This window comes from Corvus kubaryi, unplaced genomic scaffold (genome assembly GCF_017639235.1).
Source record: "Corvus kubaryi isolate FWS band 111438036 unplaced genomic scaffold, C.kubaryi_AGA036_p1.0 65294, whole genome shotgun sequence".
Taxonomy (NCBI): Eukaryota; Metazoa; Chordata; class Aves; order Passeriformes; family Corvidae; genus Corvus; species Corvus kubaryi.
Window position 1 is genome coordinate 23,392 of NW_024581899.1, and position 14,990 is coordinate 38,381.

Consider the following 14,990-nt stretch of genomic DNA (forward strand, 5'->3'; position numbering starts at 1 on the left):
GCCGCGATCGGATAAGGACCCGCGAGCACTGTGGGAGCTGTAGTCCCGGGCACCCTGGGACCTCTGGGAGTTGTAGTCCCGGGTGCTGTGGGAGGTGCAGTCGGAGCGGGGTCCCCGCCATGGCCGTGAGGGGGCCGGGACAGCCCCGCTCTTCTCCGTGGTCCGGCCTAATCCCCGCAGCGGGGCGGGCACGGCCCGGCAGGCAAATCCCGGTCAGCTGAGGAGCTCAGGCGGCCTCGGGGAGGTGGCGAGCGGAGCTGAGCTCCGGTCGGCAGGAGGGAGGGATGGCACCCAGGCACACGGTAACCGCCCGTCCTTGTGTTTAGTTGCGGGAGGCTGCGGGTGCGGGTTCTGCGCGAAGTTAGAGAAGGACAATGCATGTACACAGTGTTAAGAGGTGGGAAAGCTCCCTGCGGCTGCTGTGAGGCTTTACCGAAGTTGGACATCCGTGTCACAAAAAAGTTCTGAACTGTTGAGGAGAGTCTCAATGGGCGGGGGAAAAAAAAACAACCACCCACAAACCAACACAGAAGTAAAGCTGTGTCCTAATACATTAGTAACTTAAGTTCTTTGGCACCTTTTTTTTTCTGTAACGTAGTTTACTAAATTTTGCAAAGGAAATCTAAATCAACCCATGCTCAGAATGGAGCACCAGCCCCTGCTCAGAGGGTCTAGCTCGCCCTGCAAGGTAAGCAGAACCATCCTGGCCTCTGAAGGTGGATCCTGCAGGGAGTTTGTCGTTTTAGCAATGATGTACAAATGTGAAATGTGCGGGTATTTCGTGTTAGCTTTCAAATAGAAATATATTACATGATTAGATTCATGAAGTTTTGTGCTTTCCTTAGACACCTAGCTGTGTTAGAAAGTGGAAGCTATAAAAGCAGTTTCTTGATTCTCATGTTTTACATTGAATACAAATTGAATTTTGTGTCGTGTTTCTGAGGAGAACACACTTCTAAACTGTCAGGAGTTCAATAGCTGACAGAACATGTGAGGCTGTTATCTGTGCTCTCTCCAAGCTCCAGTGTGAGACAGCATGCCAGTGTCACGAGCCCAGCTGATTTGAGCAGGAAGAACAAAAGATCTGTCATAACAAAACCTAAGTTATGTGATAGATGTTAATGATTTTGGGTTGTTTGTTTGTTTATTTTCTGTCTCTTCTAAATTCCAGGCTAGAGCCATAAGACACACAAAATAGGTTTACAGTACTTGGTTAATAAAGGGTCTGACTGCAGTATTTTATCACATCAGGTTTTATTTTTTTCTACCATACTCACTGCAGCCCTTACTTACTACTCTCAATTCATTGCTTTGGTTGACATTCAGAGAACAACTTTTTATACTTGGAAACCGGAAGGAAATGTCACTTGGATTTTACTTTAATAAGATCCATTTCAACTTGCAAATTTCAGTCATGAAGGAAGGAAGGAAGTTTTGATGAATTATCTTTAGGAAGGAGACAGCTTTTTCAGAATACAGTGCAGTATCTGGAATAACTCAACATTTCTGGGAACTGGACCAAGAATGAGAATGATGAAGAATTAGCCTACATACCTTACAATGAGAAATTCAGGGAGTACAGGTTTATCGAAAGAAATATGTGCAGTCTTTATATATGAAGGAAGGGGAAATTTGATCACTGTGAAGTGCCTTTAATATAGGAGACATTGTGAATCTGTGAATCTATGAATTTTAGTTTGTAAATACTGATTTGAGAATGTAACTAGGTCATAGATATTGAAAAATTTAAAAGATATATGCCAATGTGCCAATAAACTTTAAATTGAATATTATTGTCAGTGAACAAATTATTGTGATTGAGGTACTGAGGCTTTGCACCTGCCAACTTGCAGACATTGAGTGATCATTTTAGGGACTTAAAATATTGTTTCAAGGGAAATAAAATATTGTTACTTCTCACATCCTGGTTAAAATGAGACTCACAAAAATTGGGATTTCGTTAATTCTTATACTGAGTCGTTATGTCTCTAACACCAAACATAAATAGTCGTAGCATTCTTTCATTAAAAACAGACACTGTGAGCAGTGTGGTTTATGTAAAAAGCATTTACTCAGTTTCCAATAAAAGTTGTAATGGTTTTGTTGCATACACTTAATCTGGAGACTTGTAATTGTGGTATTTCTAAAGGCTGTTAATGATCATGGCCAAAGCCAGCCTGAAATGCTTCTCCTGCTGCAGGTGTTTGGGAATTCATGCAGTTTTTTTAACAAATACTTTCACTGCTCAAAACTAAATACATGATGTATTTCACCACAATTTTCTTTTAGATATTACACCTTTGTGGGCTCAAGGTCCTATCTCTTTTCATGCCCATGACTTTCTTTTGTTTCCTAGCTCCCCAGCTGGACCTTGTTCCTGGCTGTTTGTGCTGTTGGAATTGGAGGGACCTTTCAGTATGGGTACAATGTCTCTATTATCAATGCACCCACGCAGGTAAAAGCTTATCTTTTCTTCACGGGCCTGTTTCCTCTCTGAACTCGGCCAAGAGGCCAAATGTGCTTTTGTTGTGATCGCAGTGGGAACTAAAGCAGTCTTCCTCTCATATGAAGGAATCTTGTTAATTTCCCACGTGGTTTCATGTGAATTTGTTTGTGAGTACCTCCCATCAGAGGTATTCTGTGTCAGACAAAAGTGCCAAATAGGCCACGTAAATACCTTTATTATTAGAAGGATTAACTGAATAAGTATTACGTTTTTCAGTTATTAAAATAGCCCAGAACATTATGGGTAGAACAGAACATTTTCAGCTGGAAGAGACCTACAATGACCATCTAGTTCAGCTACCCGCTTCAGGGCTGACCAAAAGTTAAAGCATGTTACTAATGGCATTGTCCAAATGCCCTTGGAGCATTGACCACTTGTCTAGGAAGCCTGTTCCTCTCTTTGACCACCCTTTCTGTAGGGTATCCCCACTGTTTCTCCAAATGTCAAGTTTAAACCTCCCTGACACAGCTTTGAGCCATTCCCATTCTTTCTATCACTGGGTAACAGGGAGAAAGGACAGTTAACAGTTGTCCATCACAAGACAGGTTACTGAAAACGATCTTAGAGAGATAAACAGTTGCGTCTGTAGTGGCTGAGTAACTTGTAGGTATTTTCGCTTCTTACTTGTGCATTCTTTGCTATGGCCTCCAGGATTCTGCATATTTTGCAGATGACTCAAGGATATGAGCAAATGATCTTGTGAAAGTAATGGGTGTAATTTTTTGCCACCAGCTGATTTATTTGCTTGGGAAACTGTGAACACGAAATTTGCTACAATACTGTATGCTTTTTACAAAGCTTAAAAGAAGCTGTTTGTGAAAGAACATGTCATATGCTGGGAACAGAGGGAGAGTCCAAGGAGTTTGTTCTTCTGTAGTCTTCATTTGCAGGTGAAGAACAGGAGCCTCTGATTACAGATACGTCAGTTCAAGAGTTTCTAAAGGCAAATTTTAGAAAACCAAGCATGTGGAATAACAGCTTAAAAGTTCTGGCACCTGAATACTATAAAAAAGGTGGAGTATTATTAGAGTTGAAAAAGGGATTTTACTATGACTTCTTGGATTACACTAAGGCAGGGAGATTTAGATCAAGTGTCAGAATGAGTCCCCTGACGGTAAAATTTATTAGGTTGCAAGGCCTCTGTGCTCTGAGATGTTTCTGAAAACGGTAGGGCCAACCATCCACCCTGTTCCCCTCCTTGTTCAGAAAGACCTCAGAGCTCTCTCGTGGCAGTGCACGTCAGGGTGGTGTTTTTCTGCTGGTGCAGTACCTGAGGCAGGGCACAAAGCAAAGCTGCTCAGCGGCCTTTGAGGTGTGTGGGGAGTAGGAAACACAAGGTCTTCCTTGTGGTCAAGGAAGATTCTGCCAGTCAGATGATACCTCTTGTTAACTCCCAGAACTGGTTCTCAGGATTGGGATGCAAGTTATTTGTATTGCTGTGCTGTAGGGCTGTATAAAATGCTACACATTCATCACTCTTTTCTACTGCAGCATATACACAAGTTCTTAAATGAGACCTGGAGTAGTCGTTATCACAAGGAACTAAATCCAAATTTGCTGACCTTTCTTTGGTCTGTCATTGCTTCTGTCTTTTCCCTTGGAGGCCTGTGTGGAGCCCTGATTGGAGGCAGCATGGCAATCCGGCTGGGCAGGTCAGTTGCAGCAGCAGGCATATAGAAACATATTTGCTTTTCCTACCTTCCCCCAGAAATGGAAAGTCAATAAATAGAAAAAGAGTGGGGGGAAAAGAGTACCTTGGGTGCCCATACATATTTTTTCACTTTAAAACTGAGTTTTCTAGTAGAATTTTACAGTTTATTCCAATGTGACTTTCAAGGATGAGCCCTGAATTATGACCTTTGACTTTAGTCTTTGCATTACATTTACTGCAATCTGAGTAGGAGAATGCACACAGAGTGTGGTGAAAACATGAGATCCCCCCCCGACACATTTGCAGCCCTTGTGCCAGTAAGGACATGCTGCTTCATCTGTTGCACTTCATGTGTTTAAATGAACAGACCCCATTCCTACCTGGTCAGGCATTATTCTTATGTTTAAACATTTTAAAAAACATGAGCAGTTGTATCAGATATCTGGGTTTCCAGGGAATAGCATGTTTCTTCAGTATAAAGCCCATTTTTTCCCCACATTATCAGAAAGGAAAACTGTTTAAAAAACCACGTTTATTGCAGATTTCCTTAATGTCTGGTTAGGGTGTGCTGTTTTTTGTTTTGGGGGGTTTTTTGTTTTAATAGTTTTTTGTTTATTTGTTCTGTGGTTGTATATTATTATTATTATTATTATTATTTTGTTCCTCCTCCTCTTTAGGAAAGGAGCTCTTTTGATGAATAATGTTATAGCAATACTAGCCTCCATTTTAATGGGGATCAGTTTTCCTACAGGATTGTTTGAGTTACTGATTGCTGGAAGGTTTTTGATTGGCATAAATTCAGGTGAATGACTTCTTATTCCTACTATCAATAAACTATGGTGAATGATAAATTATTGTTACTTCTGATCCTTTAGGTTTTATGACACGTGTTAATGATGAAAATGTTCTGTAGTTTAGCTTGGAATCTGAAGACAGCTCAATTAATAGGAAATTAATTAAGTCCCATTTCCTATGTGTTTTGGTTTAGCAACTCTTTGCAAAGCAATTTTGATTGATAGGAAAATGTTTTTCCATTTACTTGCAGGTATTGGGTTCTGTGTGCAGCCTCTTTATATTGGGGAGTTTGCCCCAAAACATCTAAGAGGTGGCTTGGCCATGGGGACTTCCATCTTTCTGACTGGGGGAATTCTGACAGGACAAATAATTGGTTTGAGGCAAGAAATGCTTTTTTTTAATTTCCTGTTTTGTGTTACTCCCATGTAAAGAACTCCAATTTCCTACCACTCATTGCAGAACATTCCTTGTGCCATTGTAGCATTAGAATTCACACAAGGTTCCCCTGGAAGAAGAAAATCCTGCTTGGGTCACCTCATTCCTACAACTGCCAGCCATCAGTGCTGTCTCCTCAGGGAAGTAGTCTCAGTTTAGATGGGTCACCAGAAGAGCATCAGTAAAGCATGTGCATTTGTGCTGAGTTCATGTTTTCTGCCAGTTTCTTGCTGGAGACAGTGGATGTTGGCAAGACAGGACTTGAGAGCAAAGGATTCGTGTTTCAGTATCGTAGCACTGCCACTGTTTTTGTTCCCTGTGTGATCACAGGGAGTTGCTAGGGCCTTCATCCAGCTGGAACTTAGAAGTTCCAAGAACAGAGACTGCAGTACATAGTAACCAATAGCTAATTATTACTTTTCTTTGCCTTCTTTTTCCACATTTCTCACAGAGAATTATTAGGTGGAGAAAAGCATTTGCCTCTGTTGCTATCCAGCAGCTGTGTTCCAGCATTTGCCCAGCTTTTATTCCTTCCATGGTTTCCTGAAAGTCCCAGATACCTTCTTATTGACAGAGGCGATGAGCTGAGCTGTGCCAAAGGTAATATCCAGCATCTATACGTTCTGTTCTTCAGAAGGGTACAGTGGGTATACTGGGTTCCAGATTCTCCTTTTATCTTTATCCACACAGCAGTTATATAATCTTTTTGGCTCATGTTTTTCCTCCAATGAGCTTATATGGAAAAAGGGATTGTGGAACTCAGGAGCCTATAATGGGTTATGAACAAAACTTTATTATCCTGTTTTGAATATAAGTTCATTGACTGGAGCTTCAAGTTGGTTACTCTTAGTGGAAACTTAGCTATCAGGATCATCAAAAGTCCTACTGTTGGCCTAGGAAGACAAATTGTCACTTGAAATGTATTTATTTAATCATGAAGATTTTAAAGGAACTGATGCTGTATACTCTCTAAGTTTTAGGACCATTTGTAAAGATTTTAGTTTGGGATCCAAATGACTTCTATTTGCCTTAGGAGAAGGATTTATTGTCTTTGCTCACTAGCTGCATCCCACTGGCAACATTAAAGTCAGGGCCATAACAAAGGACTCAGTATCTACCTAGAATTTAAGCAAAACATTTCAAACTGTTAAGAGTGTCCTTTAAGGAGAAGACTATTTGAAAGTCTGAGGTTCAGATACAAAATATTTTGCTTGGTGAATATTTCAAGGTCAGATATTCCTCTAAAAAGAAGCAAAGAAATGCCACAGAATTCTTCAAATCCACCACAGCAAAAAATGTTGAAAAATCAGCAAGGAGCAAACAAGTCACAAAGCAAAGTTTTCATATCCTAGCAAAAGCCAGGTTATTATGGAAGGATGATTTCCCAGGAGTTGTGGTTAATAGGTAAACATAAATTATTTTTTTTCTGGTTTTAGCTTTGAAGCGATTTCATGGTTCTTCAGAGTATCGAAGGGAGATGGAAGACATCCAGCAAGAATGTTTTGCCTTAGATGGGGAGAAACCCAAGAAACCCTGGCAATTATTCACTGACCGTGGTGTGAGATGGCAGCTCATCACTGTCATTGTGATGACAATGGGCCAACAGCTCAGTGGCATTAATGCTGTAAGATTGCATATGAACAAAGAGCTTAAATAATTTTTTAAGTTCCACCTGTTTTTCAACCATTTATTAACACAAAGGATCCACATAGAGAAGCTCAGAGAAATGGGATAGGTGGGAAAGAATATCCTTGCATTATTTTTTTTTTTTTCATTTTTTCTCATTTCTGTGTTTCTAGTATGCAAACTTTTTTAAAAAATGACTTGATAATTGTCTTTACATTCTTCTGAAAAAGTAATTAAAGGTGGATCAGCTTATCCCAGTGTGTCTGGTTTAAGAATATAAAGCATGTTCAGGAAGTTGAATAATCCTATTTGCTTTTATGATATCAATATGTTTACTTAGACATGAATTTAACAGATTGTTATTGCTGCTTATGTTGAATTAGTAACTCACAATATAAAATATATTGATCTGTATGTTTAGTATGAACATGACTTTGTTTCCAGACAATGTTTTAAATACCAGAAAAACCTCATTGTTTGGTTGTTTTGGTTTTTTTTCTGTTGTAGATTTATTTCTATGCAACTTACGTTTTTGAACAAGCTGGGATCTTGGCAGAAAAAATCCCATATGTAACACTCGGCACTGGAATTTGTGAATGTCTCACAGCCCTCTCTTGTGTAAGGAGCAATTTGTTCTACCTCCCAGTATAAAGAGTAATGATTCTTCTTGAAGGATATTGGTAAAAATTAGATCAGTATATTAACAGAAGATTGTATCTTGTCCACAGGGTTTACTGATAGACCATGTGGGAAGAAGATGCCTTATCATTGGGGGTTATGTCCTCATGACGCTCTGGTGCACTGTTCTGACCTTCTCTCTGACTTACCAGGTTAAAGGACTCGTTCCTATTACATGATATGACTAAGGAGTGAAAAGGGCACGTAGTGACACGATATGGGGGAGTGGGTTTAAACTGAAAGAGAGTAGGGTTAGATTAGGTATCAGGAAGAAATTCTTCTCTGTGAGGGTGTGGAGGCCCTCGCACAGGGTGCCCAGAGAAGCTGTGGCTGCCCCATCCTTGAAGTGTCCAAGGCCAGGCTGGACAGGGCTTGGAGCAACCTGGGGTAGTTGAAGATGTCCCTGCCCTTGGCAGGGGGTGGAGTGGGATGAGCTTTAAAGTCCCCTCCAACCCAGACCACACTACAATTACATAACTCTATGATACAATTTAGTAAAAATTATTGAATGAACACTATTTAATTTCTCTGAAGCAGTACTGTTACATAAATTAGTTGTAAAAGAGTAATGAAAGACTGCTGGTCTTAGTTGCAATAAAATACAAAAGGAAATACAACTGTTAAGCCAGACTTTAAAACCGGATTATCAAAATCTGAACTAAACCTTCTCATTGTCTTCTGTTTCAGGAGCTGTACTCCTGGGTGCCTTACATGAGCATGACGTGTGTGTTTGCCTTCATCTTGAGCTTTGGGTTGGGACCAGGTATTGCACAGGAACGCGTGTGCGAGTGCTGGAAGGTCTGGGAGGGGTGGGGGTGTCACACAGGCAGGAAGCCTTTGCAGCACAGCTGCTGCTGCTCTGGATGAGGAACCCAAGTGAGGCCATGCTGTAGCCTGCAGCTGAGGCTTACCATGCACACTTCTGGGGCAGCTATGTGAGAAGGAGGGCTTAGTTCTGCCCTTCAGAGCAGAGGGGTTGTACACTTATCAGAAGAGGCCTGCTGCCTGATCAGTGCTGCTGAAATGGGGCTGTGTTTTAGTGGGACACTTCCTGCAAGGGTAGTAGTCTAAGAACTGTGCTGTTAGGAATCATAACAGATCAGCTAATGGCATATTCAAAAACAAGTCAATTTTTTCTAGCATTGGAAATACCTCAAATGGACTTTTAGCACAATTCTCTGTTCTGTTTTTGAACCATCCGCAGGTGGCATAACAAACACCCTGACAGCTGAGTTATTTGTACAGTCCTCACGTCCTGCTGCCCAGATGATTGCAGGGACTGTGAGCTGGATTAGTTTCTTCACAATTGGAATGCTCTTTCCCTTCATAGTGGTAAGTATGCACAGCACAATTTCCTAATGGTCTCACCACCCATTTCATCTGCTCCCAGGTTCCCATTGCTTATATTGTATTATATACACTTTATACATTACTGACACCTGACCAGGATGCACATTGTCCCTCAAATGAGTTTAACTACATCCAGTCCCTCTTAAACGTATTTTTTACATAGCACAAACCCCAGTATAACATGATAAATGAAAAGTGAAAGGAATGCACTGGGGGGCAATGTTCATGTTCAGATTAAAAAAAGAGAGAAAGTATCAAAACCAGAAAAATTTAATCAGATACTGAGATCTAGATAAAACATTTCTTAATAGTGCTGCTTTTATAGCAAAGTTGAGGTAGTACCTGTGGCCAGTGTGTCACACCTCTGAGAACTGACAGAGTTCTGTAAACAGAAGATTATTAGGAAAGGCAAGATAGGCTTTCATCTCCAGCTTTGTATTTTTAGTTTTAGCACATATTCTTGACAGCAAAACCCACAGGAACAGCATGCATCAGGGTATCTGGATATGCCAGTCCTTTCTTCATGGTTCAGCTCTGCTCTGTCAGTAAGACAGTTTTTGAATAACATTAATAAAAACTTAAATTATATAATCTTAAAATATGTGACAGCTAAGTATCAAATGTTGACTTCTCTTTAGATTGTGGATTTTTTAGTGCTTAAATGGTTTATCTTATTTTTAAAATAAAAGTCTACCCAGTAATTGCACAGCACTTGACAGTTTTTTATCTAAAAACCAAAATTTAAAAAAGTTACAGGTAAAGAATAGGTTGAATGACTCTTTTTAAAAAATATCTGAGCAGCAATGTTAAGTGTAAGTGGAAACAAAAAGCTTATTTTCTCAAACCTACTATTACACTTGAAATATGTTGCAATCACATTTATTTTCAGAATGGACTGCAGCAGTATTGTTTTGTGGTGTTCTTACTGGAGTGCTTCTTTGTTGCTGCTTTCATCTTTCTCATAATTCCTGAGACAAAAAACAAATCTTTTCTGGAAATCAAAAAGGAATTTCACAAGCTTAATTTTGGAAGAAATGCCAGAAAAAAGGAAACGGAGCTTCATGAAAGAACACAACTTCAAGATGAATTTTTAAAGATTTCTGCATAATTTCACAAATGTAACAGAACTTCAGTGAGAATTATGAACGTAGTATTCTAAATTAGGAGTGTAATACATGATCAAGTGGCTTATTAAATCCTCCTGTGTATTTAGAGGAAGTGTAACTAAAGGCAAGTTAATAGGGCAGAAATGCTGTTAAAATGTGTATTGCTGAAATACTATTAACAACATACTATCTTAGCCATAGAAGACTTGATGTTTAGCTGTAACCTGGTGCTAAATGGACGCAGAAATGCCAGGGAGGATGTTCAATGAACCCCTCTGGCAGATTTCTGCAGATAGTTCAGTGACTCTTCTTGCATTTCAAAGTCCTGCCTTCAGTTTGGGTCATCGGGCACATCCAAATGCTTTGCTGAGTGTAACATTCTGTGTTCTTGTTAAAACCCACACAAGAACTGACCTACTGAGAACTGATATTTGAAATACTCCTGTTTATGTAGAAATAGGGGTATTTAGTTTCTGTTTTTCAGTTATGTAACTTTGAAAGCCTTCAAGATATTCCTCATCCAGTCCTACTACTGTACTGTATGACAAGAGTTCAGCACCTCTCTGAACTACTGGTATTTGTAATAAAGGCTTGTATCCTGATAAAAGAGTTCTTGGGGTTTTAATTTGGATTTATTTTTTTTTTCCCTAACCTAGCATCTTAACAGTTTAAAATAAGCAAAAGGGTAAAACTTCTAGTTTTGAAGGTAAGTTCCCATCAGACTGAGATCTGGATACCAAAACGTATGAAGTAGCGGAGAGGACAGAGGGCAGGAATTAAATACTTTTCACCTTTAAAGCATTTTAAAGATGGCCTGAGAAAACACAGACAAGGAGACTACAGAGAGCCTGTAGGACATACTGAATGAGCCTTCTGCCCCATCTCCAGCATTTTTTCCTGGACTCTTTCTCAACTTAAAATAAATTCTTCATGTGTTAGGAAGTAAGAAATCTCACATCTGGTGTTTGAGTGCCTCTGACACTTGTTTCCATACCTGTGTCTGCCAGGACAGTGGCCCACCTTATTCAGTACAACTTTTCCTGGTTGTAAGCATTTCCAAATTCCATCTATTAATGAAGTGCTGCAGCAAGCACTGGATTTATTTTACATTTATTTTCCTCCTCTAAGAATTAAAGCTTTTAATGGAATTATAGGAAACAAACACCATTGGTCCGATTTTGATAACTAAACCATCTGTTTAATTGAAAGTAACACTGACTCTTAATAGCAAAGGAGGCAACATCAGGAAGGGATCTTCTTGGCCTTTAGTTTATCCTCTAAGTTTGCAAAATACTTCATTTTTGCTAGAAGCTTCTTAGCTTCTTGAAGATCATCTGAAATGAAATAAAACATTACTGCTTTACAGAGAGAGAAGTTAATTTACATTTTCAAAATGAATCTCAAGATTTTAGTGACAGCACCTGCTTCAGTACTTAAAGCTGTGAGCTGCAAGGACTCAGACACTATTAAAACCACGCTGCCTATTGTTTTAATCTCTGATGGTTTGGAAACACCTCAAATCAAATGTTCCACTAAACATGTAACAATGAACAATTTGGAAAAGAAATATGAATGGATACCCTTTAATGACTTCTGTAAACAGGCTGGAGTATTGATGTACCCACTAGGCAAGACAAATGTTTTTGTTTGTTTTAAACACGTATAAATAGACCAACTGACATAACTGAAAAATGCAAATCTGGTCTGGATAGTGCCAATTCCAAAACTGATATTGAAACAATATCTCCTCAGTTAAACAACTGGAGGGGGAGGGTGGTTTATGACCTACTGACAAAGGCACATGCAACACAGTCCTCCTGGCACAGAGTACCAGAATGTAACTCCTCACCGGCACTCCCAGCCAGCGCTACTTTGATGTTCTCAGTTACACACACCCACCGCTGACAAACATCCGGGCACAGAACTACAAAGGTTCCTTCCCGGCTTCAGAAGCTCAGGAATGGTTTAAGTTTGTGCCTATCCATTGCAGAATAAAGTTCTGTTGATTATTGCACAGGAACTCCCCAAAATCTTAGGCTGAACAGGCTTTTACTTGCCACACAGCTCGTGTGTCTTTCACTACAAAGAACAGCACCCACTGCTCCGCTGCAGCTCCAGGACTGCATAACAACATCTCCCAAATTCAAGTGTGAAACCTCAGAATATGTCTAAGATGAAGTCTGTCCTTCCCAGTATTCTGGGAAACACACTAACAGTTCCTTAGCATTTACATTCCCACTCAAAGTGATTATTTAGATGCAAGATGAATGGAACTTTTGTACTGGACTTTGTTGTTAATGTGAGGTCCTGAATTTCCCAGATCAGCAGGAATGTCAGTTTAGAAGTACTTAGTCTAAATACCAAACAAAAAACCCTTGTTAATGCAGTATTTCTGTTCCATAGCTCAGGAAATATTTGCCAGTCAGAGAATGTGGCGCTTTAAGCATTTGGCAGGTATGTATGGCAGCTAAAAACTTAATAAAAACAGGTACCTCTTTCAAAAGCTGCAGTCACCTCTCTGGTCAGTTCTTCTTGTTTAACTGCAAAACAAATTATTTAATTTACTTTTTGTTATTCTTAGGATATCTTATACCACTGCATTCTGACTGCCTGTGGTGGGAAAGTTCACTACTAGTCTCAGCCTTTGGGAGCCAAGCGAGTTTTTCATAATACTGCTGTCAATGTTTTTTAAATTATCGTTTCAAACATTTATGTCTTTGTTTAAAGAGATTTACTGACAGCAATTCCAATGCACATCAACAGTCACTAATTTCCCAGCAATCTAACTTATTTTTGGTGTTTCAGTTTACCCTGCTACAGTTAATTTTCTCCTGCGCTACTCAGTTTTTATTCTAGTTATTCTAATTGCTTTTGGCACAAGGCTGTTATTGTAAAGAATTAAATACATCAATAAACCAAATGTTTTGGTATCACCAACAATATAAAAAGAAAGTTGCTTGTGTAAAGAGAATAACCACTTACTAGAATGGCTGCCAGATGAAGGAGGTGAAAGAACTACAATGTCTACATAAATAACATTATTTACTGTGGTCAGACAGTAAATAATTTTATTTTTTTCAACTTCCTTCTGACAGGTTTTTTCTTTAGAACAATTGACTAGCCCTCACCTGATGAAGGCTGAGTAAATTCTTTTTTATTGTCTATATATGCTTATTTTGACATCAGAATAGATTCTGTTATACAAATGTTCTCAAGACAGATGTAACGTTTAAGTGCATAAATGGGTAAAGACAACATTGGAAAGGGGGGGGGGGGCCAGGGCAGAAGCTCTTGCAGTGAGTCCATTCCAGACTCACACAAATTGAAGACATGACAAGAAATATTCCAAAACAGTTAAAAGCTTTCAGACTCTTACATTACACAAGATTCAGGATATTCGTTCCATACAAACTCCTCAAATCATAACCTACCTTTAATTAAAGTTTCAATCTCTGCAAGGATATCCTCATTTTTGGGCTCTGCTAATTTCTCATTAATTTCCATGATTTCCATAAGGAACGCTGAGTCTGCATCACAGTCTGTCTCTTGTGCTGGCTCCACTCCACTCAGCTCCAGCTGGCAGAGGAAATGGGAATTTGAAAATAAATATTCTTAGATCTATTTCAATGGGAATAATTTTCTTTAATATGAAGATTTTTAGTGGGGCACACTCAGGTTCATATCCGATAAACCTCCAGGGCATAAACAGAGTCAGTCTGAAAGTTAACTCCATACACAGGCTGACCATAAAAATCAGCAGTTACCCAAATCCAAAAACACATAAAAAAGGCTGCCACGGGCCAGACTGAAATTCTGAATGAGCAGCCACAGCCAAATCAAACGTGTGATGTGAAAAACAAATTAGTGTAAGATGAGTAGCAAATGAGATGGTAAGCTGATTAATTTTTGAACAAACTTAGTTCTGGTCTCCCTTCAGCGTCTGCTGATCGTCTTCAGAGGAATCCAAATTAGCACATTAAGGACTGAATCGAAGGTGCGATCCCTAACAGCACCACCAGCCCCCGCGGTTAGTTATAGGAACTCTGTAATACCTAACGGAGACCTTACTAGATAGAGGCCTCGGCTCAGAGGGTTCAGCAGGGTCTGGTAGGCCTTGTTGATCAGGGAAGAGTGTTGCTCAGAGTAGTACTGTTCCTTCTGCAAACGGAGGGCAAATAATTGGAATCTAACAACAAGTGGCAAAATACACTTTGCTACACGCGGATAAACAGCGTCCCCACACCAGTCCGTGCGTGAAACTGAAAAGGCTCTGCGGACCTGGGAACTGTGTCATTGCACTCAACTAAGGCCTGACGAACCGCAGCGGCCCCTCACGGTCCACCTCCACCGCAAATCCATGGCAGAGTCTCTTCTGAGCACCGAAAGACAAACACAGGCGAATCCCCTCACTCCCCGAGCGGGAGAGCGGCGGGGACTCGACGCTGTGACCCCGCCACGCAGCCAAAGGCGGGTTCCTCCGGCGGTCACCGAGCCCCGCGGGGCCCTCCCGGCCCGGCTCCCCCGCCCGGGGCTCCCGCCCGGCCCGGGGCTCACCGGCGGCCTCTGGCCGAAGCGGTCGGGGTGGACGGCGCGCTGCAGGCTTCGAAACCGCCGCTGCAGCTGCTGCGCGTCGATGCGGAAGGAGCGGTCACTGCAGGACACAGGGCGGGTGAGACCCGCGGCCGGCCGGGCCCGCGGCCGCCCCGCCCACACTCACCAGTCCATCAGGCGGAAGAGGTCGGGCCGCGGCGCCGGCGGCTGCAGAGCCTGGCAGCCGGGGCAGAAGCGCGGCGGCCCATCACTGCCGGGGAGCGCAATGCCGCAGCTCCAGCACGGCGGCCCC

At 41.0% G+C, this 14,990-nt stretch overlaps 2 protein-coding genes across 7 annotated transcripts; one reads left to right on the top strand and one right to left on the bottom strand.

Moving 5' to 3' along the window:
• The first annotated feature begins 114 nt into the window (after positions 1-114).
• Positions 115-10,756, top strand: LOC121673249 (solute carrier family 2, facilitated glucose transporter member 11-like). 5 transcript variants are annotated; one of them, XM_042046405.1, is made up of 13 exons: positions 115-302; positions 599-688; positions 2,357-2,455; positions 3,998-4,158; positions 4,835-4,959; positions 5,203-5,332; positions 5,839-5,987; positions 6,824-7,011; positions 7,521-7,631; positions 7,742-7,843; positions 8,379-8,454; positions 8,896-9,023; positions 9,931-10,756. In XM_042046405.1, the coding sequence occupies exons 1-13, from the start codon at positions 285-287 to the stop codon at positions 10,147-10,149; spliced, it is 1,596 nt and encodes a 531-aa protein (XP_041902339.1). In that variant the 5' UTR covers positions 115-284; the 3' UTR covers positions 10,150-10,756. The 5 variants fall into 5 exon arrangements, with proteins under 5 accessions (XP_041902339.1, XP_041902340.1, XP_041902341.1 ...); XM_042046406.1 differs by having other exon boundaries at positions 618-688; XM_042046407.1 differs by lacking the exon at positions 599-688.
• Positions 10,757-11,318: 562 nt separating this feature from the next.
• LOC121673253 (iron-sulfur cluster co-chaperone protein HscB-like) lies at positions 11,319-14,984 on the bottom strand. Of its 2 annotated transcripts, XM_042046414.1 has the most exons (6): positions 14,865-14,984; positions 14,702-14,798; positions 14,216-14,305; positions 13,579-13,723; positions 12,640-12,687; positions 11,319-11,481 (listed from the first exon to the last, which is right to left on the bottom strand). In XM_042046414.1, exons 1-6 carry the CDS (start codon positions 14,870-14,872, stop codon positions 11,390-11,392), a joined length of 480 nt encoding a protein of 159 aa, XP_041902348.1. In that variant the 5' UTR covers positions 14,873-14,984; the 3' UTR covers positions 11,319-11,389. The 2 variants fall into 2 exon arrangements, with proteins under 2 accessions (XP_041902348.1, XP_041902349.1); XM_042046415.1 differs by lacking the exon at positions 14,216-14,305 and having other exon boundaries at positions 14,865-14,964.
• Positions 14,985-14,990: the final 6 nt, after the last annotated feature.

Excerpts from the sequence above, each read along its gene's own strand:
- LOC121673249 (XM_042046405.1), top strand. Across the intron at positions 2,456-3,997 it reads TTATCAATGCACCCACGCAG|CATATACACAAGTTCTTAAA; the intron begins GTAAAAGCTTAT and ends TTTCTACTGCAG. Across the intron at positions 5,333-5,838 it reads GGACAAATAATTGGTTTGAG|AGAATTATTAGGTGGAGAAA; the intron begins GCAAGAAATGCT and ends CATTTCTCACAG.
- LOC121673253 (XM_042046414.1), bottom strand. Across the intron at positions 13,724-14,215 it reads TGAGCCGAGGCCTCTATCTA|CTGGAGCTGAGTGGAGTGGA; the intron begins GTAAGGTCTCCG and ends TTCCTCTGCCAG. Across the intron at positions 11,482-12,639 it reads GACTGCAGCTTTTGAAAGAG|ATGATCTTCAAGAAGCTAAG; the intron begins GTACCTGTTTTT and ends ATTTCATTTCAG.